The 27,189-nt window shown below is 47.6% G+C and overlaps 2 protein-coding genes and 1 long non-coding RNA gene across 3 annotated transcripts; 1 reads left to right on the top strand and 2 right to left on the bottom strand.

Annotated features, from left to right (window-relative positions):
* Positions 1-1,339: 1,339 nt before the first annotated feature.
* On the top strand, positions 1,340-5,922 carry LOC127336095 (organic cation/carnitine transporter 4-like). The gene is made up of 3 exons (XM_051362858.1): positions 1,340-1,810; positions 4,560-5,406; positions 5,487-5,922. Exons 1-3 carry the CDS (start codon positions 1,429-1,431, stop codon positions 5,824-5,826), a joined length of 1,569 nt encoding a protein of 522 aa, XP_051218818.1. The 5' UTR covers positions 1,340-1,428; the 3' UTR covers positions 5,827-5,922.
* A 4,149-nt stretch (positions 5,923-10,071) lies between these two features.
* Positions 10,072-11,235, bottom strand: LOC139830026 (uncharacterized). Its single transcript, XR_011751144.1, has 3 exons — positions 11,171-11,235; positions 10,662-10,740; positions 10,072-10,102 (listed from the first exon to the last, which is right to left on the bottom strand). It is a non-coding gene; the product is annotated as an uncharacterized lncRNA (long non-coding RNA).
* Positions 11,236-12,013: 778 nt separating this feature from the next.
* Positions 12,014-14,735, bottom strand: LOC127336097 (protein IQ-DOMAIN 8-like). The gene is made up of 5 exons (XM_071825730.1): positions 14,490-14,735; positions 13,768-14,408; positions 13,436-13,672; positions 12,701-12,738; positions 12,014-12,053 (listed from the first exon to the last, which is right to left on the bottom strand). Exons 2-5 carry the CDS (start codon positions 14,338-14,340, stop codon positions 12,014-12,016), a joined length of 888 nt encoding a protein of 295 aa, XP_071681831.1. The 5' UTR covers positions 14,341-14,408; positions 14,490-14,735.
* Positions 14,736-27,189: the final 12,454 nt, after the last annotated feature.

Below are 27,189 nucleotides of genomic sequence, written 5' to 3'. Positions count from 1 at the left end.
AGCAACGTAGCAGCTTACCTAAATAAGTTGCTGAGCTCAGTTTAATCTTTATGTTGAGTTGTAATAGTACTTCAGTAGTATCTAAGGGTGTTCACATTGGACCTGTGAGAATACCAACTTGTTAAGACCATGATTGTAATATAATCTAGTGTTTTATGACCTGCAATGTTTCTGTTGTACCACTCTGAGGAATGTGATATTTGCGAAGAAGTCCCTTAATGAAGAACATATCAACGACTTGTATACTACAACATGCAGTGGTATGCTGGGTCACCGCAGAGCGGAGTTTTTTTTCCAGTTGCAAGTGTAATTACAACTGAGTTTTTTTTGTTACAAGTGTGGTTGCAACTGAGATTTTTCCAGTTGCAAGTGTGGTTGAAACTGAAAGTTTTCTACGGTTGCAAGTGTGGTTGCAACTGAGATATTTTTCAGTTGGAAGCGAGGTTGTAACTAAGTTTTTTCAGTTGCAAGTGCGACTGCAACTGGAATATTTTTCCAGTTACAAGTAGAGTTGCAATTGAGTTTTTTTGTTTAACTTAAAAGTGAGGTTGCAACTGGCATTTTTCAGTTGTAACTGACGGCTGGGTTGCGACTGAGTTTTTAAACTTTACACCATGTTTTTTTTACACTTAGTACAAGTTAATCTTTCCCAGGGTTACAAAATATTCATGTATTACATAATATATTTTTCGATGATATTTGACCAATATTTAAATTAATTCTTTATTTTCGTTTCTAGAACCTGGTTAGATTATAGTTGTGGTCCTTCTCTACTATCGAAACAAGGGAATAAAGGAAAAATTATGAGTCTAGCACTTTTAACACCAAGGCACGTGAACTATACAGAGCAACAAATAAGAGAAAGAAATGGATAATGGCCCGACCAAGGGCCCTTTTGTTGTGGCTTTTTGGGCTTTTGGGTTTTGGAAGCCAAAAGAATAGGATCTTTGTTTTTGGCTTCCAAAATCCAAAAGGAAAAAAGAAAACACCTATTTAGGTGCTTTTTTTGACTTTTGCCAAAGCCAAAAAGCCAAAAAAAAGTCACAACAAAAGAGCCCCAAGTAAGGCCAGCCCAACTCCGTATAGCAGGCCACGTTAAAAAACGTGTACGTCTCAGCTTACGGACCATCGATCGATCAATTTTTGTTACGGATTAAACTGTGGTGAGCTCTAACTTAATTCTCAGTAGGCTGAGGCGCTGAGCTCTAGCTACACCCTACTGTATTTATAAAGCTGGACCAAGATCCTTCAATTCTGTTTAAAAGTGACTAGGACGCTTGCTTCGCTCCGCCTACAACTAGCACGCGATTAAGCACATTTTCCCGTACGCACAAAGAAGAGTGCAACACGCGCACACACGGATACGGCACACCCGTGCCACAAGCGCACGCGCCCCGTGTTGTGCGTGCGGCCCGGCGGCCCGCGGCCATGTCCACCGAGGCGCTCCTCACAGGCGGTAGCGATGGGGGTGGCGGAGGAGTGACGGACCGGCGCCTGAGCATCGACGACGCGCTGGCGCAGCACGCCGGCGAGTTCGGGCGGTGGCAGCTGCGGCACTTCGTGCTGGTCTCGGCTGCGTGGGCGCTGCAGGCGCTGCACACCATGGTGATAATCTTCGCGGACCGCGAGCCATACATGGGCTGCGCCATCGGGGACGGGCGGTGCGGCGACCGGTGCGCCGGCGCGGCGGCCGGGTGGGTGTGGACGCAGGGGAGCGGTTCGTCGACGGTGGCCGAGTGGGGGCTTGTCTGCGGCGAGCGGTACAAGGTCGGCCTCGCCCAGGCTGTCTTCTTCGCCGGCTGCATGATCGGTACGTCCCTACATCAGTGCTTTGCTCTCGTCGATCGGTTGATTCTCCCAGAGATGCTCGTACTACCTAGTAAAGATTTGGGCCGGAAGCGCGTACGCCTTGGTTGGGAAGATGACGGAGGTTCCGGCGTGGCAACCTGAAGATTCGATCGTTCCTAGTGATCTTAACGTCTTTCACCCGGCGTAGTCCAGAACTCTGGATCGACATTCCCAAAGAATGTGGCAGCATCCAGTTCGAGCAGTAGTTACAGCTGCAGGCTGCACCTTCTGCTTCTGCTTTTTTTTTCTTGACTACTAGCCGTATTCTAGCTTCTAGGGTATTTGTGAAAGTCAAAGCATCGATCGCATGCATGCACGTTCCCGGGTTCTTGTGCGTCCTACAATCGATGTTTCAGAATTGTACTCTAATTACTTAATTAATTATGTAAACTAAACAAGTTCAGACTGCCCAATAGAATAATGCTAGCTGCCAGTTTCATTGATCTTATCCGAACCAAATCACTCCTAGTGAGGAGAAACCTTGCTTGGATCAGTCTCAGACGCTCATGTAGGTGTCAGCATTCTGCTACTTAATTATCAAGCGGCGGTTTTTTGCAGCTTCTTTGTACCAAGGATTTCTTTCTTTCGAGCCCCAGCCCTCCCGTAACTCCTCCCCAGCCCTAAACGCCGCCGCCGCCGCCGCCTCTAGCGCCGCCGGGGCAAAGACCCTCGGGGCGTGGCGGCGGCGGGGGCCCTTCCTCGTCGACGCCTGGTGGACGGCGGCCGGATCCCCTTCCTCGACGCATGGCGGGCGCGCGGATGGGTTGGGCGGCGGCGGCCTGCGCTGCGCCCCTTCTCCCGTCGGCTCTCCCTCGGCCGGCGCGGTTGGGATGGGCGGCGGCGACCAGCGCTGCGGCCTCCCTCCTCCCGTCGGCTCTCCGCAGCACTCCGACAGGGGCTGGTGGTGGGCGGCGGCCAGGCTCATGGCCTGCGCCAATTTCCCCCCGCCTCTCGCCGGTGAGTGGAGGGGATCTCGGGCTTCACCCGCAACACGAGGTCGCCCGGGGCAGCAGCCTTGGGTAAGACGGTGGAGGTGGCCCTCTTCTTCGCCGGAGAGGGTTGGCCTGCGGTTGGTGGTGGTGGATCTATCGATCTATCACCGCGTTCCGGCGGCGAGATGGAGATGCTTGGAAGCCGGCGACGGAGTCGCCGGTGGAGGGTTGGAGTGGCCAGCCCGGGATGGTCGCCGACGTGGGGGTCCGACCTGAATAAAGGCGGTGGTCCTAGGGTCTCTCTTGCGTGAAGAGGATGACCTACCGGAGGCCTGGACTCGTGATCTAGCCGGAGTGTTGAGTTCCGGAAGGCTCCGCCGGCGAATGTAACAGTGCTTTTTGCCTGGAGTTTGCTGGATCGGTGATATTCGGTCGTGCGCACCCATGCTTTTATTCCGACCGATTGGTTCTGGAGGGAGCGGCGCGAAGCTCTTTTTCTGTGTTGACATCAAGTGACTATGGATCCATGATGAAAGTCGGAAGAAGAGAAGTTCATGAAGGCCGGAGGGGAGGACTAGCTAAGGGAGGTTCAAGTCTCCGCGTTGTTGAGGGACTTGCTTGGTGTTCCGGGCTTCACAGCAGCGGTATGAAAGTGGGGGCGACAACACAGGTGAAGTTCAGAGTCCTACCTTTCAGGGTGAAAACCCAAGGTCTGGCCTTAACTGGTTGTGCCTGGCAATGACCTTGTTGGAGGCATTGTTTTGAGAGCGGGGACTATCTTCAGGGTGAAAACCTAAGATCGTTGATCGGGCGACGATGGTGTTCGCGCACTATTTCCTTCTTGGAGGCGTCGTTTTTGGAGATTCTGCATTTCAGGTGTTGTCTTGGCGGTGGATGTATTGCTGTTGTTAGGCCCGAGATACTGTAGCGGGACTTTTGTTTCTTAGTTTTCTTTTCTTCTTTTTGGCTGTGTGCATCCGTAGTGCCATTAGGGTGGTGCGTTATTGCAGAGGCTGGGTGTAATTGGTATCATTTTGATATTAATATATTCCCTTTATCGAAAAAAAACTTAATTATCAAGCTATTTTGTCAGCTACTGGAAACACATACACTTGGGGATCTTTTCGATGATTTAAGAATCCCCCAGACAGATTCAGTGCATATGTCTGGTCTTGATTCGAGATTCTCTATGGACAGTAGAGACTAATTCAGTTTCAAATTGTATTTCTGAGGAGGTTGTTGCATCAGTACAGCGACACTAAAATGACATTCCTGACATCACAGAGCCTCGCAAGCCAATTAATTGAGGACACGAGTAGTATTAACTACCCCAGGAAGTGATCGTAATTAAGCACGGTGCTTTGAATCTTTTGCGCTGGTCACTGTCATCTAGTGTTCCTTAATTTCATGTTTTGTTAGACAAGATAATATACTAGGTTTCTACATTATCTTCTTGACTGATGCCTTTTCATATGTCATGTTGATAAGGGTTGTGTAGCATGCGGCATATATTTGTTTCTTCAAGTCTCTCAAAACTTGACGATATCTTCACAGTTTCTGAGAAGCCATTCGTGGAAGACGGCGTGGATGTATGTGAGCTAGATTGACCTGCGTAGCGTTTCTACGTGGCTACTCGAGCTATGCCAAGTTTCTAGGATGTCAGTCGGCTCAGATCATGTGTAACTGGACAATCGTGCAGCTTATCCGGATACCGTGTGCTAGGACTTGCACAAGATCATTCGACTTGTGGCGCTTATTGATGTGTGTTGATTTTGGCAGGCGCGGGCGTGTTCGGGCACCTGTCGGACTCGTTCCTGGGCCGGAAGGGGGCCCTCCAGGTGGTGTGCTTCCTCAATGCCGTCTTCGGCCTCCTCACTGCGCTTTCCCCGAACTACTGGGCATACGCAGCTCTGCGCCTCCTCACCGGCTTCAGCACCGGCAGCGTCGGCATCAGCGCGTTCGTCCTCGCCACGGAGCCCATAGGTCCCTCCCGCCGAGGCGCCGCCGGCATGTCCACCTACTACTTCTACTCCGGCGGCATGGCGGCCGTCGCTGGCGTCGCGGCGTTTTTCCAGTCTTCCTGGCGCCTCCTCTACGTGGCCACTTCCGTGCCATCCCTGGTCTTCGCCCTTGTCGTCCTGCCGTCCTTGTCCGAGTCCCCGCGCTGGTACCTGGTGCGTCGGCGCCCTGACGACGCCATGCGCGTCCTCCGCGCCATCGCGGCCGCTAACGGCAGGCGTATACCGGATGACGTCGCGCTCAAGTTTGACGACGAGGACGAAGACACCGGCGACAATGCTGGAAGGAAGGTGGAGGTGCCGGCGTCGTCGGGCACGGTCTTAGATGCGTTCGTGTCGCGGACGACGCGGGCCAGGCTCGTGCTCTTGGTGCTCATCTACTTCCTTTGCGCGGTCGTGTACTTCGGGTTGAGCCTAAACGTTGTCAACTTGAAGACCAACATTTACATCAGCGTGGTAGTGAACTCGCTCGCCGAGATGCCCGCGTACCTAATAACCGCGCTGCTCCTCCGCCGCTATGGCCGGAAGCCGCTTGCCATCGGCACGATGCTTCTCAGTGGCGTCTCCTGCACCGTCGCCAGTCTCATTGCCGGCGAAGGTGCAATGAGGTAACTAAACCTTGCTTTCTTTTCTTTTATATATAGAGTCACAAGATTTGATGACAGCAACTTCTTGTCAATATATGCAGTGTGTTGAGGATGGCATGCGGGGTGGTCGGGATCTTCGGAATGGCAGGGACATACAACCTGCTGATTGTGTACGCATCTGAGCTGTTCCCGACGGAGGTACGGAATGCGGTGCTGGGGTGCACGTCGCAGGCGTCGCAGATTGGGGCCATATTGGCACCCATGGTGGTGGTGCTCGGGGAGCGGGTGCCTTTCGGGGTGTTCGGCGTGTCGGGGATCATCGGTGGCCTGCTGGTGTTCTACCTCCCGGAGACAATGAACAAGCCATTGTACGACACCATGGCCGGACTTGAGAAAGGCGAGAGAGCAGCATCTGGGACCGAAGATGAACGTGCAGCATAGAAGTAGGAAATTTGATAAGTTTGTACGTACTGTATCATTGTACAAGAAGATGATGCCCATGTACCATGTAGAGAAGCGAGAATCACATAAACGGTACCCTCTATATTTTTAGAAGCATACACCGTAAGGTCGATCACACTCGATCAATATAATCTAGGTAACACGATTTTAGGATATAATTGTACACAACGTCACGCTGGAAAAGGCGAATTCAACAAACCAAAGGAGGAGGAAGAGAGTTCCAGAGTTGGAACCTTTAGTTCATACTAGATGACCGGTTGCGCTATCGCGCAAATGGCGGAGGCTAACCATAAGGTTTGGCTTATTTTAGGACCGGAGGTTGTAGCGGAGCTCTTCCACCGAGTAAAGGGGGTATTAGGGTTAAATGGGCATCCAGTTTGAGCTATAGTAGTATCCGACGGGGTGTGTTCGAGCTCTTCTCTGGTTACTGCGTTTACTCACCATAAGTCTTGGTTTATTTCAATACCGGAGGCTCGGGAGCGCGAAGTGTAGCTCTTTCGACTGCCATCATCATCGCAGTAGCAAAGGGGGAGTATTAGGTGAAATGGCCATCCATGGTGAGTTATAGTAATATTCGGCGTGTTTCGTTGGAGGAAATGCCCTCGACGGCCGCATCCATTCCCCCCTTCCCCGGCCACCACTCCCAAAATCGCAAACAAAATTCTCTCCATCTCGCTCACTCCGCCGCTAGTGTAGGTTTCTTCTCGCGCGGCTCCAGTAGAATAGGCGGCGATGGAAGTTGGGGGAAGAGTAGGTTGCGTGGAAGATGAGAGGAACCGCGATGTCACTGATGTTGCTGAAGCGGAGGAGGTCGTTGGAGGCGAAGGTGTTGTTGGAGAGTCCACCATGAGCGCAGGCGCTTTGAGGTCCATCAGCGTGGATCCTCCGTCGTCAGCCCAGCAGTCATCGGGTCAACCGGCATCAGCTTGGTCGTCGAGGAATCGGCGGATCTAGCAGCAATTGACTCGGCTACAGTAGGAGGCGAAGGCGATGCGGGAGCATCCACCATCGCCTGGCGCAGCCGTCATCAGGACGGCGGGCCAAGCGTCCGGCAAGGTCTCACTGGTGAAGCCGGACATGCAAAAGGAGTTATCTATTACGTGCGCATTTATTTGTTTTGAATTAGTCCGGCTTATTTTCTTTCCTTCCCCCACGATCTCTACTCAAACGAAAAGAAAAATGTCCCCGAAGTTGTTCTCAAAACAGAAACAAAATATGTTACTGAAGTCGTGCACATATTGTTGATAGTGGTGCATTCACTATATGATGCATAGCTTGTGTATTATTCTTCACACTCGACTCCAACTCTTCCATCTCGATGGCCACTACCTTCAAAGCATCACTCAAAGCTGCCATCTTCGCCTTATCGGCTTTCATCTCCTCCGTAGCATGGTCCTTCACGGGCAAAAGCAAGATCGCACATAACCATAAGTTTTAATCGGCTAATGTTAGGTCTTTGAGACCCTTCGACCTGTTGCTCCCCGGCACAAATGGCAAAAGGCAATATTCAAGCCATGTGTAATAGTATAATATATCCGATGCACGGGGAGGCTTCTTTTATGGTGTCGGTCACAGAACCTAATTATAGGCAAGTTTAACCGAACAAAAGCCATAATCAGGTTACAAAATCATAAACCAAACACCTTGTTAGCATCCAGATGTGTGGTGACCATCTGCACTAACACATTACCGCAAGTTGGATATGAAACCATTGAACACTAAATGATACATAGCCCAAATACAACTTCAAGAATGAAACAAATCACATATTGGTTATAGTTAATTTCCCGCTTTTTTACAGAATTTTTGTACAGAACAACTACAATTCCATTAACCACATGCCCAGTAGCTGAGTCAGCAACGCTCTCAAGCTGTTGGCTCCCATAGGTATTTGCATATAAACTGCGCAGCCAGCTGTGAGGCAAAATGAACACCTTGAAAATAATCAACAGCAGAAAGACATCGCATCACTCCAAGCTCAGCTCCTAAGTGGGTGTATCAGGAACCGGGAATGAAAAGTTTCAATTTCAACATGGAGCATTTCCCAACACACCAGTCTTCATGCCGTGGAGATGGGTTTCTGTTCTCTTTGCAGTGCCCTGCTTGATATTTGATGAGAAAAACCATACATGAATCTGAAAAATGTTTTGAAACTGGAATTAATAAAGATGCACGGGGCTGCATGATAATTCATTGCCTATATTCTCGAAAAGATAATTCATTGCCCGAGCTGATGCATGTTTCACAGGGTAGTGGCTATTAATTATTATGAGAGTAATTGTAGAGGGGTATTTCCCCTCTACAATTAAGAAAGATGTTTTGAAACTGGAATTAAGAAAGATGCACGGGAATTAAGAAAGATGCACGGGACTGCATGATAATTCATTGCCTATATTCTCGAAAAGATAATTCATTGCCCGAGCTGATGCATGTTTCACAGGGTAGTGGCTATTAGTTATTATGAGAGTAATTGTAGAGGGGTATTTCCTATTTTCTTCTTAAATGCATTACCGAGCAAGAGATTTTACTGAAAAAGAAAAGCAGAGACTTGACTCACAACAAGTTATCATGACAATGCAACTACTTGAAAGGCAATGTAAACCTTCTTGGTTAGATAACCATAATACTGGAAAATACTACATATATATGCTAAATAGTAAAAAACTCGCAGAATGCAAAATAATAAATCACCATGACCTCTCGTCGCCATACAAGTGTAGAAACTAAGTTACTTGCCACATCCTAAACGTGTTCCCTTGAACAGGCCTGTAGAAAATGGTGCAATTTCAGGAAATCATAGCCGCAAAATGTGGCCTCTATAGAAAATTGTGAAATATTTATTGGCCGGAATGTGGAGTTTCAAATATGTTTTCTTTCTTCACTAAAATCAAGCAACCTACATGCTTATACAGGGTTTGCTGGTAGAATAATGTGGGTTCAGGACTGAGAACTTGCAATGAAGTCATGAATCAAATACATATGAATCTATATTCCCCTTCTATATTCCACAGTTGTTTGGTTTTCTGAAAAAGAGGTTGCCTTCCGATTTCCATTTTCAGAAACTAAATTAGTAGTTGGTAATCTACCCCTAAGAAAATTAAAGTAAAAAAAAGGGACACCTAGCGAATTGAAAAATGACAGTAGTCCCTCCGATTCATATTAATTGTCGCCAATATAGATGTATCTAGACACATTTAGTTCTAGATACATCCATATTAGGGAAAAATATTATGAATCGGAGGGCGCAGTTTTTTATCAGTATTGTGAAGTCAAAGAAGCTGCAATATATGTAACCTTCTTCTGTACCTCTCCTCAAACTTAAAACTAAAGCATGAAACATAGAATATATACTCCCCTGCAATATGTACTGGAATCATCATGCGAGATAGAATCACTCTAACCACCGAGGAGGCGAGGATCGGCCCCATGCGTAATTTCTGCATGAGATAAAATGGTTAAACTCACAGTTTCTTAATATTAGTATCAGATGGCTACCCCATTTCTCATAAATCACAATTACCCCCAAGCCAAACAATAATAAGAACACACAAATGCAGGAACAGAATGGTCGCCATGACAGCAGCATATCCCTTGTGTTGCTTCTTTCCATGGTGCTAAATCACACACACACAAGCCCTCCCCATCCCATCACATACCCAACAAGATTAGTTGATACCCTGGTTTTATTCATCAATTAGAGTGGGAAGTAAAAAAAGTTTAAACAGCAACAGTGAGGGCTCGAGTTCCATGAAGACAATATTGTGGTACATGGTCTTGGCCACCTCCACAAGCACTACAAGTACAGGACCGCTACTTCAATTTGAAGGTAATTACAAAATCAGCATACTGCGCTAGTGTACTATGAATAAATGGAATAGTAAAATATCTAGGAGCTAGCTGAACGATTTAGGATAAATATGTTGTCAACTTTGCTGAAGTAAGCACAAAAAGTTTTAGCCTAGAACCAATACCAATGATAAACACCATTCTACAGTTAGTAACACATAAGAATTCTTGTTGTGCCACAGATCACAACATCAAATATGTATGTAGAAATCCCTAACTGTTCAGTCCTATAACTGGATTTTTTAAAGTCATGCAACTGAACTATAGAGGATTTTTTGCGGGATAAGTGAAACATTTATTTGGAAATGCAACTGAACATAGATTACCAAAGTAAATTGATCTGTAGCCTGTTTCAAATTCTTACGGACACTCAATATCTTGAAACACAATCAAACTCAGTATATAATTCCTACATAGAGAAAATTATGTTTAGTAGGGGAAAAAATAGCACATAAGCTGCTGAACATTCACCAAAATATACATGATAAAAGAGGAGACAAATAAGACGAGTAAACTGCATGGTACCTATGCGTCACTGCCACCAGGAAACATGTTTCAAATAGATTAAAACAAGGAAACGACCGTCAATGCATGAAAAAGGATCGATTCAAAATTACTAACAATACAGATGTGGACATAACAGTACATTCTCTAATCTCTAATGTTGTAAAATGGCAACCTGGATGCACCCACAAGCCAGACAACCGCCGGTGGTAGTTGCCTTCCCCACCCTATTTTTCAGGCCAAATGCATATAAATATGAAATGTCTGGATAGACATATAATTACTGGACTACGCTGTCTTCAACAAAGCATGGCATCTACTTTTCAGATAATAATTGTGCCTATTACTCAGAAATTCCATCATACAATTTATACCTAAGTAACATGACGTAGGTGATGGTGAGCCTCCTCACTGGAACATGAACTTTTCATGCTGGCTGAGATCCTCTGAGAGATCTGTCATACCTGAGGGGCTCATCCATGTCCGAGAAGAAATCGAGCAGCTTGGATTTCATCACCAATTTGGACAAATCTTCTCAAATTCCTACAGAAGGAATAGTTAGGACATAGGAATTGAGATATATTATCAAGATAATTGACTGCAATTTCCGTGGAGTAAAGTCCAAAAACAGGTTGCACTTAATTCTCTATGAAACAAAAAATCTAAAGGTAAGCAGACAATAACTACTTTGTCCAAGGTGGTAAGGCGTGCAAAATGTTGGCATGAACACAAAAAAGCACAGAACCAACCTTTATACAAGGTATGAACAAAGGGTGGGCTAATGCTATGCAACGAATAGTTTAATACACTATTATTTTAATTTAGAGCTCAATAAAACAAATGACAATGCAATCAAAAGCATTCTCGGTAGTAAGAAATCTGGGAGAGAGAGAAACCATACTATTCATATGTCCTTGAAGTATTAAAATCATGCAGTATTATGAAAAGAAAATTCTAGAATCTTAGTCCTGACCTAGGACTAAAAAAACCTCATTCGTTGCTCAACCCTTTCACACCACTATGAAACATACACTCTCTGCAGCAAAAACAAAAGGGAACCAACCAAAATGAGTACAGCCAATAAGCCCAAATGAACACCCGATGACTGAGATATTCAAATCCATAGGAAAACCTCAAAGGCTACAAGCTGCCAAGAAACATAAGAAGAAACCTCGGCGACAGTAGCAGGTTGCGGGCATTGTGTTTGACGAGGATGACGCCACGCACAAAGTCGACGGGCCTGCAGTCCTTCTGGTGGGCGATGTGCGCCGCCACGAAGTGCGCGAGATGGTGACGAGGGATATGAGGAGGCCGGACCTCTGGGCCGCCTCATCTCCTAGTGCCGGAGGTGGCATAGCGGGCTTCGCAGGACATCTACCAGACGGCGTCCTCCATGAGATGGTTGAAGCTCCAGATTAGCGAGCGAGGGCATGTCATCACCTGGTCCATTGAGTGAACAAACAAATGATACGCCTTTTTTCACCAAGTTGATTCTCACAAAAAGATCCCAATGCAAGCTGGATCTCTTCTATCTGAATCCAAGTGCAGCAAACGACCAAATGCAGCACAAGAATAATCGCCGGTGTGAACCGAATTAGCATCACCTCCAACAATAAAAAAGCCAATAAACGGAAGAGATGGCTATAATTTTCTCTGTACCCATGCGTGGCTAAGCAGATCCACCATCATGGCCATGCGAAAAATGAATTAAAGTAGGAGGAAGAACGAGAATAAAGAGCTTACATGGATAAGTAATATTGACGAGCGACGAGATGTTGATGTGCTCCAGCGAGCGGCGCCATGGCCATTTGGCTCGTCACTGCTCCTCCATCACCGTCCCAGCCATGCCCCTATAACTATATAACAAATTGCAGTAAGTAAAAGGCACGATAAGAACTAATAATAACCACAAAAAAGAAAAACCATACAAGATATATAGATCTTGAACGATTTTATTCAATGAAAAAAATATCTAAATGCTGCAAAATATATCAAAGTAGCATCTTCTAGGAATGCAGCGTAGCCCAAAAGTCTTGTATTGTATTACAACAAACCTCGTGGAAATATATGCACTTTGATTTGGGCAAAGGTAATATAGGGGGCATGACATGGCACCATTGATTCAGCAATCGAGTCCACCATCCCCAAAGACCCAAACGATTGGAGTAGCTGAGTATGCAATACTCTTCTACAAAAAAGTAGAAGAACTTAAAACATGCCCGCTTTTAAATAATACATCAAATGTAGGAACCAAGCAAACAAATTAATTAGCCAAAATTTCAGTCTATGAAGCCATAGCTTGAGAAGAAGAGCTGTAACAGTGGCTCAAACACAAAACATATTGTCCAGGACAGAAAAACAATTGACCACTATGAAACTATTACGGAACTAAATGTACTGATACGACCTTGTCATGTATTAATATATTTTGGGTGCTTGCTAGAAGATGTGATTGAGGGCAGAGAGAACACAAAATGAGAGAGAAGGGCTGGGAGGAGCTCACCTGGTGTCTAGCTTGGCCATGCTCGTCGTTGCCGAAGCCTGAAATGATAAGGAGAAATGATAAGCATACCACCACTGAAATCGAAGAAATCAAGTATATAAGTAGCATTCTTCATAGTACACAAGAGACATCCTGCTCATTATGACATCAATGCTATAATCACATGGTAGAAAATTGCTCGTTGTATTATCTTTTTCAGCTAACTGAAGCCTAAAATGATACTGATAAAACAAACAAAAAATAGCTATAGCTATATTTTCCATCAGACATATGACTTATCTCCACATTATTGTTTTAGCACATCAAATCCTTTACTGGAATAGCGGCTGCAAAGAGGGAAAAACAATTGTTAGAGTTTTATCTTAAAAACATATATGCAAAATATCTAAGCATAACACAAACTGTATTAGAATGACAATAACCCAATCTCATACATGCTACCTATACTATCAACCTTGCTCAAGCATTTAGATAACCAGTAAATCTAAGAAAGAGAGATGATAATCAACAATACGGAATTGAGAGGTACATGTGTCCGGTAGATGCAGGCGTCGGATTCGAGGGCCATGGCCGGCGTGGCCAACAGCAGAGAGGAAGAGAAGTATAATTCTTTGTTTATTTGCACAAGCACTTGAACATAATAATTCGCGTAGCAAGCATTATCATGCAAGGTAACTCATTCATCATGAACCAAGCAACTGCAACGGTATCCTGGAACAGAGTAGTAGTACATACCTCTGCGTCCTTGACTGGATCCGCGTGTGTGGCGCGTTCGTCGAGCGCGTCGCCGCCCTGTGAGGAGTCTCGGCCGTCCGCGGAGAGGCGCGTGCGCCTGTCCCTGGCCCGCGCCTGCACCCTCACGAGCGCCTGCATGCACTTGACTGTGACTGCGAGCTGCTTTCGCACGACGCGGCCGCGCACGAGCGCCTGCAGCCGCACTATCCCGCGCAGCGCCCTCAGCGCCCGCCTGGCCTGCGCGCAGAGAGAGATCGAACAAGGTTAAACTCTGAAGAAGCTGGGATTTTTGAGGGAGGGGGACGCGAGCGAAGGCATCGGCGTGTGCGTACCAGGAATCCTCGGAAGGCGGTCTGGATGCGGAGCGCGGCCCACTCGTGGCGGATGACGCGGAAGTCCCTGGGCATGGCGGGGAAGAACACGACGGCCGCGACGACGGAGCTGAGCGCGTCGGCGGCGGCGGAGGACGAGGTCTCGGAGACCTCGGAGGCCGCCGCCGACGCGGCGCCCCGCTGGCCCTGCCCGCCGGAGGAGCTCCGCCACAGCCGGCTCCACTTGCGCCCCTTGCCGTGCTTCTCCGCTGCGGTCGCCGGCTTGAGCCCCACCAGCGTCTTGATCCACTTCCCCGACGCCCCCATGGATCGGTTCTCCGCGATCACGGAGCTCTGCAGGTTGGAGTGACGACCAAGATCGATCCCGCCGCCGCTGCAGCCCTCCATCCGCCAGATCTCGAGCACCGGCGGGTGTGGACGCCCTTCTCGACCAAGCTCATGTGTGGCCGGCGGCGGGGGTCGCTTGGGCGGGCGTCCTGGCCGCCGCAACCCCGGCTCCTCGAAGCTGCTGCCGCACCGCCGCCGGCCGTGTCGTACCCGGCACTGGAGCACCCTGTCGCCGCGAGCAAGCATGGGAGCAGAGAGGAGAGGAGGCAGCGCAGCCACACTGAGTGAGAGGGTAGGCCGAGCCGCCGCTGTCTCTAGGGGAGGAGGAGGAGGAGGTGAGAGGAAGGCGGGGATTGGGGGAGGACGGGACGCACGGAATTGGTTAGGGTTTTCACCTCTTTGTTTTTCTGAGCCACGCGAGCACGGATGCTTGCTGTCTCAAACAAACGGCCCCACTCATGCACGGGCCCAGCCGTCATGCACCTAGAACAAGCAGCGGCCGGTACAGAAAAACTTACTACATCCAACGGCTGAGGTGAAAAGCGGGTTTCAGAACTTTACTGTGCTGTGAAACGGACGAACGAGATCGTTTTGCCCCTTTCAGACCCCCTGGTTGAGAGGGTAGTCTAGGAACATTTATAGAAGTAATGACAATTGATGCCATTATGGTTATTTGTTCATGTCTCGCTCCGCGCTTGGGCTGCCTCTGCTCACCTGGGTCGTCCTGCTGTCGCTTCATGGGCATTGCGGATCTCCTGGCACCGATGAGTCGTCCGCTTGACCTTCAGTGCTTCAGTAACGACATTGTCGTGATAACCCTTGAGACTACCCACAATGGGAGTATCATAAGACTGAAAGGATGTGACTAAACTCCTCACGACGTTGGAACTTGACCTCCCGAGTCGCTCCCGCGAGCGGCCGGGAGGAAACCCTAGGCGCCGCCGTCGGGGGTCGCCCTCCTCTTCCCATCCCTCCCGCCGCCGCCGGAGGGCGTCGCCGGGCAAAGCCCGGGCGGCGTCAGCGGCGGCCGGGTCATCTCCTCTCGCCCGTGGAAAGCGGCGCGGGGCGTGCCTCTTCGTCGAGATCTGGCGGATGCGCGGGCTGAGGCTGCCCTGAGCGGCGGCGGCGGCGACGGCGACGCCGGCTCGCGGCTCGGCGTCAAGGCGTGGAGGCAGGGGCGAGCGTAGAGTGGAGGTGCCTGCAGCGGAGGAGCGCGAGTTCCCTGGTCTGCAGCGGGAGCTCGGCATGGAGCGGCGGCGGCGCGCGCGGGCTGTTTCGGCAGCGTCGGCGGCTGTTCCAGGCAGCGTGTGAGGAGTTGGGGGCGTCGGCTGAACCTTGGAGCAGCTCGGGGCTGCAGGCTGCTGCGGCGTGATGGAGGTCGTGCTCACGGCGGCTGGCCATGTGCCGGGGGTGCTTTGGAGGCTGCAGTGGAGCCGTGCTTCTGTGCTGGGCGCTTCCGCCAAGATCTGCAGCGGCTGGAGCTCGCCGGCGTCCGTGGGCCAGGGCGGTGGCCCTCCCAGGGGCGTGTTGGAGTGGCGCGGAGGCATGGCTGCAGTTCCGGTAGTGGTGTGGGTGACTGGTGCTGCGGGAGGTTTGGGGTGGCCGTGAGGGGCACGGTGGTGCTTCTGCCGGCGCCCGGAGGTCGGCCGGCGGTGCAGTCCTGGGCTGGAGCGGGTGTGGCGGCCGTGATGGTGATGGTGGTTGAGGAAAGGGAGGTGGTCTGGCCAGAAGCATGAAGCAGGATGGCGTGATAAGCTCCGGGCTAATGCCTTGTCCTCGGTGGCTGGCCGGCCGGCAGCTGGCCGGCCGGCAGCTGGACGAGGCCGGCGATGGCGACGGCTTCGGGCGTCGCTTCCTTCTTGAAGGCATTGCCGAGGTGATGTTTTGTTATCCTGTCTGGAAAAACTCCGGGGTAATCCCTAGATCCGCTGTGATCGGTCGATGGCGGCGCTCTTGTGTCGTCTTCCCTCTTGAGGGCATCGATTTGGAGCTGCTTTGGTCGGAGGGACCCGTGGAAGATGGTTGGTGTTGGCGTCGTGGGCTGCGTGGCAACGATGACAATAGTGAGCGGATCGGAGTTGCAGCATGTCCTTCGTCACCCCTGTCGTGATAGTGAAGTCGGAGCTGCGAGGCGACTTGTGGCAACGATGCCACTTGATTGGTGCTTGCGTCGGTGCAAGGAGTGCAACTTTCTCCTATAAAGGTCACGGTTGAAGTCGGAGCTGCCTCCTCCTCGATGTGCTTGGGGGTCGACTGTTTGGCATAGGCTCACATTGGCTCCAGTGTCGTTCGCGGCAAGGGTCTCGGTGGCAGTCGTCTAAGGTGAAGTCGGAATCGCTGGCTCGTGGAGGAGTGACGACGATGACGCTCGATGACATCCTCATCGATGGCTTTTCTTCTCGATGGCGTGTGTGCTCCGTGTGGATAGCCAGGTTGGCCGGGGTGTCCAGTGTGTGTTGTTGGTTTTCGCCCAATTTTCTCCTAAAAATTGGGCACTTTCTTCTTAATGAATGGATGAGGCAAAGCTTTTGCCTCCGTTTCAAAAAAAAAGGAGTATTATAGGTAGTACGTATCATGGACATGCATGTAAAAAGCTGATATGTCACATTAATAAATGAAGAAAGAGATGGTAGTAGTATCATAGGTAGATACTGTATCATAGCACGTAGAACTAGAAAAATTAATGTCAAATCAATCTTGTACATACTTTTGCATTGAGATTCTACAAATCACTAAATATAAATAACTTATGATACTACTACATGATCCTATGCATTGTGAAGATAGTATCACACACTAGTATCAAACAGAACCTCCTGGATTCTCTACACGCCTTCCATTCCCTTCAAACTGATATTGGTCCAATCAACAAAGCCTTCATTGTCCTGCTCCCTAAAAAAGCCGGGGCCAACAAACCTGAAAACTTCCGACCCATCTCTCTTCAAAATAGTTGTCTTAAATTCCACTCCAAATGTCTCACCCTTCGTCTTCGCCCTCTCCTGCCCTTTCTTGTCCACCCCGATCAAACGGGCTTCATTTCTGATCGCTCCATCGCTGAAAACTTTGCCTACGCCGCCGACATTGTTCAATCCTGCCACAAACGGTTGGCATCTGCCGCTGTGTTCAAGTTGGACTTTAGGAAAGCCTTTGACTCTGTCAGCTGGGAAGCTCTCGACAGGATCCTTTTGGCTAAAGGGTTTCCTACCCTCTGGCATCAGTGGATTAATCTGCTTAACCTCTCCAGTCAAACTGCCGTCCTCCTCAACGGCATCCCTGGTAGATGGATCCAATGCCGGCGTGGGCTTCATCAGGGCGACCCTCTTTCGCCTTTCCTCTTCAACATTGTGGCGGACGTCTTGCAACAACTTCTCCTTCAAGCCTCGCGCGATGGGCTCCTTCTTCACCCTCTTGTCGACGACTTGCCTTGCCCTATCCTACAATATGCGGATGATACCCTCATTATCATCAAAGCTATCCCGGAGCACGTGGCAAACCTCAAACGCCTTCTCGACGACTTCGCCGCTACCACTGGGCTCGATATTAACTATCACAAGAGCACTTTTGTTCCCATTCACACGGACCCTGCCATCGCCGCCTCCATGGCCTCCTCCTTCGGATGCGAGGTCTCCTCCTTTCCGCAAACATACCTTGGCCTCCCTCTATCCACACACAAACTGTGGCTCTCTGACTTTGCCCCTGTTATCGCAGAGTGACATGCGTCTGGCTGGCTGGAGGGGCCGCTCTCTTCCCATTGGTGGCCGCCTCCTCCTTGTTAACTCGGTGCTCACTGCCATGCTCTCCCATGCTATGAGTTCTGGCTTGCTCCCCAAGGGTGTTGTTGAGGCCATTGATAAGCGTAGGCGCGCCTTCCTTTGGATTGGGGAAGACTCCTGCTCTGGCGGACAATGCAAAGTTGCCTGGACGGATGTCTGCGCTCCTAAGGCTCTGGGGGGGATGGGGGTCTTATCCATCCAGGCTCAGAATGAAGCTCTTCTTTCCAAGTTCCTTACCAAACTCCACTCCAATTCCACTGCCCCCTGGGCTTGTTGGTTCCGCCGATGGTATGGGTGGACTACCAATTGGGACCTGGGAGACCCTTGCTCTCGCGCCACCCCTGTCTGGAAAGACATCAGTTCTGGCCTCGCCACCTTCCGCTCTATCACTATTGTCCGTGTCCAAAGCGGCGAAACCACTGCCTTCTGGCATGACTCTTGGCTGGGGGGCACCTCTCTCTCTGACCGCTTCCCTGCCCTCTACTCCCATGTCACTCAGACCAATATCTCTGTCGCCTCGGTCTGTCTCCAGGGGATCTCCGCTTCCCTTGTCCCTCGCCAGACCTCTGTGGCCAGTAACGAACTCCTCTCCCTTTCTGCCGAGATTGCTACCTTTCCGCTTCTCCCAGGGGTTCCAGACATTAGGCTTTGTCGCGCCACTAACAAAGAGCTTTTAAATAGGGACCATTATGCCTACTCTTTCAGGCACTTGCTTAATTATGAACATGCTATGAGAGGGTGGAGGAGCTTCGCCCCCTTAAAATGCAAGATTTTCCTCTGGCTTGCACACCGTCGATGACTCCCCACCAACGCGAGAAGACTCCGCCATAACCTCACCACCCTGGCTACTTGCCCCTCATGTACGGAAGACGAGGATGTTGATCACCTTCTCACAGGCTGCCCCAAAGCTTCTGAGGTCTGGAACCACTTCCTGCCTAGTCAAAGATTGGCTCCACATTCCCTGCAAGCTATGCTTGGATCCTGGTTTTGCTCAACCACTGATGCTACCATCTCCACGGCTATTGCGCGGAGCATTTGGAAGAGGTGGAACTCCAAGGTCTTCAACGGCATTGCAGAACCGGTGCCCCTTGTAATTCAGAGATGTATTTTGGACATTAAACTGTGGGCTCATAGGTGTAGGAATGTTACCTCTCGCTCCTCTCTTCTTTCTTGGTGTAATAATTATGACCCACCCTGAACCCCTCCCCCACCTCTCTCTCTCCGTCTTCCTCTAATCCTTGTAATGAGCTACTCTGTAACATCCAGCGGTTGTTGATATAAGTCTGAAGAGTTAGCTTGTTCCCAAGCTGCTGCTAGTGGAAATGCATTGACAACGACGTAGAGATGCTGCTTTGCAATTATTCGGCAGCCCATCCCAGCGCACCAGCACTTTTTGTCTCGCTTGCTTGCGTCCCGGAACCAGGTGTTAGTACATATCTCCCCAGAGCAGGTAACACTGTACTTACAGCACCGTCTGGCTTGATCATCAATATTCAATTGAGAGACATGCACCAAAGGGTGAGTGCCGGAGGAATTTAGCAGCTTCAGCGTATTGTATACATTGCCAACTTTGGCAGGAACTTGATTTTTTTATAACGAGAATATATTAATATCAGGAGATACTAAATACACCTAGCTCTGCAACAACGCAATACCCTAATGGCAATACAGATGCACACAACTAAAAAAGAAAATAAGAAAATAAGAAATAAAAGTCCCGCTACAGTATTTCAACTCTAGCAACAACAATACAACCACCACCAAGACAACAACTAAATTTCAGTCTCTCCAAAAGCGACACCTTCAAGAAAAAAATAGTGCACAATCTCGCCATCATCACCCGATCAAAGATCTTAGGTTTTCACTCTGAAGATAGTTTTCACTCTCAAAACAATACTTTTAACAAGGTAATTGTCAGACACAACCAATTAAGGCTAGACCTTAGAGTTTCACCCTGAATAGGCCTCTGAACTTCATCTGTGCTGCCACCCCCACTTTATATTGTTGATGCAAAGACCTGAACACCAAGCAAACCCCTCAACAACGCAAAGACTTGAACCTACATTGCTAGTCCTCTAATTTGGCCCAAGCCTACCGGCGACGGGCCTCGCTCCGCTCGTCAGAAGTTAGCCTTCCTTTAGTATATGAATTTGGATCACAATATAACAAAAAGAAGAGCACGGCAAAAAAAACACGGTAAAACAACGAAAAAGAACACGGCAAAAGTTCGAACTTAGCAAAGATCGTAAAAAGCACTGGGCAAAGATCTTGACACAGCAAAGACCATCGGTGACACACGGCAAAGGCCAGCAACACAGCCAAATTATGGAAACGTGACCCTGTTGGCCTCTCTAGACAGCGCCGTCATAACGGTAGGCTCTGCCGTGTGTCCCTAACGGAGACACGGCAAAGCTAGTAGGGCCACGTCGGCCTTCCTTCTCCCGCGTGCAGAACTTTTCCCTGCCAAGTATTCCCACGCGAAGCAACCTAGCCTACATAATTTTGGCGCGAAACATTTGTCGTGTGCAACTACGAAAGAACACGGCAAAACCCATCTTTGCTAGGTGCATTTACAGAAGAACACGACAAAGCCCATCTTTGCGGTGTGCAATTACAAGGGAACTCGGCAAAGAACCCCTCTTCTTTTCCTCCCTTTCTTAGATGTCATTTCTTTCCCGCCCTAAACTTTCCCGCCATTTCAGTGCTCGCCTCCCCAAATATACCCATATCTTAGGTAGTTCTCCTCCAACACAACCACCAGCAGTTCTCTTCCAACACCGCCACCAACAGTGCTATACATAACATCATATATGTTGTAAATATGTGGGAATATGTATCAACAAATTATAAAATTCATGCATGCATTTTACTTGCATCACTTATTAGGGACGGCCACATAGCGAAGCGGTGGCACTAAGGTTGCCAACATATTAGGAGAGTTAGACTTTTCTTATAACACAAATAAAAGTAGCACAATATAAGAACACTAGTAAGCAAGAAAGTTAACAATCTCTGCAACACGATAGGCAACAACCCAACGCTTATAACATACTAAGGGCTTGCTTGATTCAAAGATATTGTGTAGGATTCAGATGCTTAGGAACTTTCCCTACAAAAGTCATTTGATTCAAAGGATTACAATCCTTGGGAATTCCTTCAAATAATTGCTTTCACTCTACTTTGGAGGAAAAGTTCAATGCACTGAAACCTCTTTTACAATTGGTTTGGTTTGCCCGTGCAATCAAACACTACTTGCTCCAAAACAATCTTGTTTTCTAATCCTGTAGGATTCAAGTCGACATGCCACTTCAATCCTGCGATTTTCATGTTCTTGCATTTTGAGAATCATACGAATCAAATGATCCCTAAGAATCCATCACTTCTAGCATACTAAGTGTAACGTGAAGAAGAAAATGCATGGTTGGGTAAAGCTTGTTCAGTGTTATTCTCTATTTGTTGCCATGTGTAAATGGATTCATGGTGCAAAGAGGAGAACTATACTGATGAGGACATCCCTACCTCAATACCACCTGCGTCATTACCTACTGAAGATGAACCTGCTTTGAAGCTCAAGTCCAATGATGTTAGGATTGGACCGATTACAAGAGCTCGTGCGAAGCTACTTAAACAACATGTGAACTTGTTCTTAAATGATACTTTGATTGATCAGAACTTTATACTACCTAAATCCTGTTACTTGTGTATCATCAGGTATGAAGAGGAGGCAAGCATCGCACGAAGAGGAGAGGAGCAGCTGGACGTGAAGATGGACGTGGAGCTGGACAAGGAGCTGGACATGAAGATATCTCATGGACGCGCGAGGGAGGAGCGGGAGGCATGCGCGAGAGGAGAAGAAGAAGTCCAGGCCGGTCCAGCACCCGGTTAGACCAGCACTACAAAGGAAAACAATTTTTTTGACAAATCACTTTCGTCATGTTAAGGCCAATTTTCGTCAAGGATTACTTCGCGGTGACAAAATTTGATCGTCATGGGGTTCGTCAAGGAAGCTCCGTCATAAAATATCGGGGGTGACGGTATGCATTTTTTCGTCAATGTCAAATGTTTGATGGTGACGACCTACAAATTCGTCAACATCAAAGGTTCATTGTTGACAGACAGGTTTGTCACGAAAAATTGTAACTTTCGTCAATATCTAAATCTTGGGAAGTTTCTGATTGGTCCAAAAAAAGCATACGTGGCCTTACATGTGGGTCCATTTGGCTTCTGACAACATGGGTCCGGCGGCGCTGACATGGATATCTGTCATGTGGGACCGGCATGGTGCTGACTGGTGGGACCCACAAAATATTATGACAAGCTGGACCCACAATATTCTGACCGGTGGGATCCACAAAATTCAGACAAGTGGGACCAGGTTGTTGCCGACATATGGGTCCCAATAATGCTGACTGGTGGGACCCACAAATTCTGACAAGTGGGACCAAAAATTGGTGCCACGTGGTTTCATTTAATAGTGACGTTGTGACATTTTCTGTCACCTTTTGAATTTGACAAAATTTGAGAGCATTTGAATTATTTGCGAAATTTGGGAAACAAAAAAACTGGCGAAATATCAAAAAGTAGACAATAAATATCATACTTAAATGGTGGCACAAGAAGTATATATGTCTCTCACAGACCGAAAGATTCATAAGAAAATTACAATTGGAACACAAAGAAATTAAAAGACCTATGATTAATAATGTTGTAGGACGGTGGTGCAATAGATTAGTTGCCCTGGGATTGAGACATGGATGGTGGCTGGGATGTCCTCAAGAGCAAATTAAGCACGGCATCCATTTTCGTCAGCCTCTTTTCATAAGCCGAGTCTTTTCTTCATGGGATTTATTCACATCTTCAAGTTCTTCTTCCGCTTCTTCCTGATCTCTTCAAATTTTTCATCTTGTTCTTGCGGTCTTGCACGCATCTCACCGTGGTACGTTTCAGCTGCACGTATGGAGTTCTGCTCTTGATCTGCCAGTCTTTGTTGTAGCTCTCGGATGCGTGTAGCTGAGACAGAAGACTTCCTGGAACTTGTAGCGACGCCCAATCTTGGTAGGAATGTGCTGTTGCAGGTGGTGGATGGGCTTTTCTCGCTCAGAACTAGCTGAACAATTTGCAAATCAGTCAAATCAGGTTCATCTTCATTGCGTGGCGCCGCTTTTTTTGCCACCATTTGATCCTGCATAAAGATTACAATCATTGCATGGACAACATACAAAACTGGATTATATTATATTGTGCTAATAAGAAATATTTCTTACATATGCACTTTTTGCTTCAGCACTCATAATGTTATCCTTGTTAGTGTGTGTGATTCTAAAAATTCAATTGGAGAGGTTTCTTCTTCCCGCTGCTTAGCCTTCGCTTGAAAAAATGTAGAATGCACATTACCATTGTACACTGTGTATGTGAAGTATGAACTGTATTGGGAAATTCAGAACACTTACTAGATGTTCCCAGTGAGCAACATAGCTTCGAGATCCAGTGGTATGGAACTGTTTCACAGCTTCTCTGTTCTTTCCATTTATTACACACAGTCCCTATGTTCAGTACATGCATTTTATTTATCCAGATCAGAGAAATGTAAGAATTCAGTAGTTGTTATTGAAAGGAATAACGTTTATGTACCTGGTACTTCTCATCAAACCATCTTTTCACCAGTTCTTTCCAGCTTTTCTCTTCTACATGATCTGGCTTCTTGAGATATGCTTGCTCCAGTGTGAGATTTTTAATTTTCGGCCAATACTCCTTTTTAAGCCTATATCGGAACTGCCGAATACTAACTTGTAGCATATCAGTGCACACATCTTGAGCCACCTCATCATTTTTGTCCATATTAAACTTTCCCTTCAAAATAGTGATGCATTAATCAGTAGATTCTTAGATAGTTGATCATGTAGCATACTAATTAGGTTAAACCAAGATTGTACAGGACTCACCGCTACTGTACTTATAGCATGAGGAATGACATGTTTGAGAGTTTCATCTTTCTTGTACTGTGTCCAGTGTGTTGCAAGCGGCATTTTTTCACGGATGTGAATACCAACCTCATTGCTCAGCTTTGCTGACTGGACATAATCCTTGGGTCTCCCGACACCAAGTGAATTCAATTGGCATCTTATTGCCACCATGTCTTCTTGTGTACTCATGTAGTCCATGGCCCATGGTACGTCTGCGTCCACCTCTCTTTCTCTTACTACCGCCAGATGTTGTCAATGTCTCTGAAATAAGAGATATGAAATGATTCTCTTTTATATGAAAATATGCGGTACAGTGTTTAGTTTTTACAAATTTTCATACCTTGCCGCTCAAAGTTTACAATTTGATTGTCCTCAGGAGATGAGGTGCTGCCTCCAGATGTCATGATCTGGTTAGGTGAGGGTGCTCCTTCAGTGTTCAGACCAGCAGTGGCCGTCGGCTCATCAGATGACCCAGCTTCAGGTACAGTTGTTGCCATTGATCTTGTTGCAATGTTGGATGGTGCAACTTCAGGTATGGATCGCTTCTTCTGTGCAACTATTGCAGAAGAAGCAACTATCTGCAAGCAAAGTAGAGGCTACATTAGTAGGAAACATTTAGCATGTACGTATTTCCTATCATAGTTCGTACATAGTTCCACGGACACTGAGCTGAAGTTTTGCCGACAAAGTGCGCCGATCCTCATCTGAATGAAGATCATCATCGGCAGTAGCTATCTCTTCTGGATTCGGTTCATACGAAGGGTCCTCTTCGACCTCCATCTCTTCGCAGTCTGTGTCCTTTAGATTGTTACTAGTTCCTATTTGTACCCCACCATACACTAATGTACGTGCAAAACCAGAGAAATCTTTCTGAAATTTGTGGCCAGGTCCATATCTTTCAGCGAATTTTTTTTCCATGCGTACTACAGTGTCTTGCATTTGTTTCTCCTTGGCAAGCTCATATGCCGGCTTGACGGGGTTTTGTGTCTCCACTGAAATAATCGGAAGAACGGAGCGTGAACAAAACATAAGAGGGGGCCAATTCCATAGAAAACAGCAAATAATTGTCTTTGCAAAATATTGTACAGCAGCAAATGATTGAAAACATAAGAGTCTACGTATGATGTCGGCGAACAAAACATAAGAGGGGGCATATGCCAGGCTAAGGGACATCATGTGCTTTTAGATATCTACTCGTAACAAATAATTGACACATGAGACTCCCCTCGCACACTGAATTATGCATGTCTGTTGATAGCTGGTTTCAGTCTGTTATTGGACAACTACCACCTCACATGGTGGATACTACCCTTCTGGTTGCTTGGCGGGCTTGGTATGCACGTAATGAGGTATCGTTAGTTCAGTCCTATACCGATAGAAGTTCAGATATGTGCTGATAGAAGTTCAGATATGTGCTGATAGAAGTTTAGATTTGTGCTGATAGAAGTTCGGATATGTGCTGAAATTTGATTTTTGACTTTTGAAAGACATAGATAAACAAAAATTGTGGAAATAAATAGACTGATGAAACAAAGTACATGATTAAAAAAACTTCATTACATTGTTAAGACGTGCATTGCACGTGCAAACTAACTAGTTCCATAGAAAACAGCAAACAATTGTTCTAGATCAAACTCTGCTTCCCTCTGAAACTGAGGAATAAAAGTCTGAAGCAATGTCGTTGTTCACTGTAGCTCGTCAGGCTATTTTCGGCAACGGCTGGAATTAGTTCAGTTAAGTGTTTCGGCAAACAATTGTCTATGCAAAAGATTGTACAGCAGCGGGATGGCAAAGATTGTATAGCACGGCATGATTGTCTCTGGAATAAAAACGATAAACCCTATACGTATGATGTCGGGATTGGATCTATCAAATATGCAAGATCTAGATATAGGTCAAACGGGCATGGTAGACATGTAAAACCGATCTCTCGATCTAACCATCCGAAAAACACAACAACAAGCCGATCACCGACAGATTTACCTTGGCGTTTCTTTGAGCTGGGCACCTTCTTCGTCGTGTGTGCGCGATTTTCCTTCCCCCCGACGTTTCGACGACTGCCGGCCATGGCGACCACCGGCCGGGAAGAACGTCCGGCGAAGACACCGGATCGGGGTGAGCACGAGAGGATGAGGTCGGGGGGGTGGGGAGTTAAGATGCTCGTAAATCATGGGGGAGAGGCACGACGTATATAAGGGAGGGCGAAATATTTGATAGGTGGGGTGTGCGGGAGGAGTGGAGGGAACGAAATTTTTTTGTGTTTTGGCAGCCGTCGTACTAAAATTTGGAGGGAACAAGGTTTTGCCGTGGAAGAAAAAATATTACTCTGAAAATGGAACTGTACATGTATATTTTAATTAAAAAATAGCAGAACATGAATGGGATGCATGAAAAAAATCTAAATTTGGCACCCTCCTTTCGTTCGAAAACCCCTCTTTCGACACATGAATGGAACATGAATGGGCCATTCCCCCCTCTTTTCGTCCGAAAACCCCTTTTTCGACACATCTCCACCATGGGGACACCATGCCACCAACTCCAAAAAATCAAAACCCATAGCAACCAAGGTGTCATATCACAATGTGCACAAGGGTGCCAAATCTTGCCCCAATCCATGGTGGTTTGGTCAGCTTTTGGCCATTCCCCCCTCTTTCCGTTCGAAAACCCCTTTTTCGACACATCTCCACCATGGGGACACCATGCCACCAACTCCAAAAAATCAAAACCCATAGCAACCAAGGTGTCATATCACAATGTGCATAAGGGTGCCAAATCTTGCCCCAGTCCATGGTGGTTTGGTCAGTTTTTGGCCATTCCCCCCTCTTTTCGTCCGAAAACCCCTCTTTCGACACATCTCCACCATGGGGACACCATGCCACCAACTCCAAAAAATAAAAACCCATATCAACCAAGGTGTCATATCACAATATGCACAAGGGTGCCAAATCTTGCCCCAATCCATTGTGGTTTGGTCAGTTTTTTGCCATGCCCCCTCTTTTCGTCCGAAAACCCCTTTTTCGACACATCTCCACCATGGGGACACCATGCCACCAACTCCAAAAAATCAAAACCCATAGCAACCAAGGTGTCATATAACAATATGCACAAGGGTGCCAAATCTTGCCCCAATCCATGGTGGTTTGGTCAGTTTTTGGCCATTCCCCCCTCTTTTCGTCCGAAAACCCCTCTTTCGACACATCTCCACCATGGGGACACCATGCCACCAACTCCAAAAAATCAAAACCCATATCAACCAAGGTTTCATATCACAATGTGCACAAGGGTGCCAAATCTTGCCCCAATCCATTGTGGTTTGGTCAGTTTTTGGCCATTCCCCTCTCTTTTCGTCTGAAAACCCC

Source organism: Lolium perenne, chromosome 2, assembly GCF_019359855.2.
Source record: "Lolium perenne isolate Kyuss_39 chromosome 2, Kyuss_2.0, whole genome shotgun sequence".
In the NCBI taxonomy this organism is placed as follows: domain Eukaryota; kingdom Viridiplantae; phylum Streptophyta; class Magnoliopsida; order Poales; family Poaceae; genus Lolium; species Lolium perenne.
Note: the sequence above shows the minus strand (reverse complement) of the source record. Positions and strands in the feature narration are given on the sequence as shown.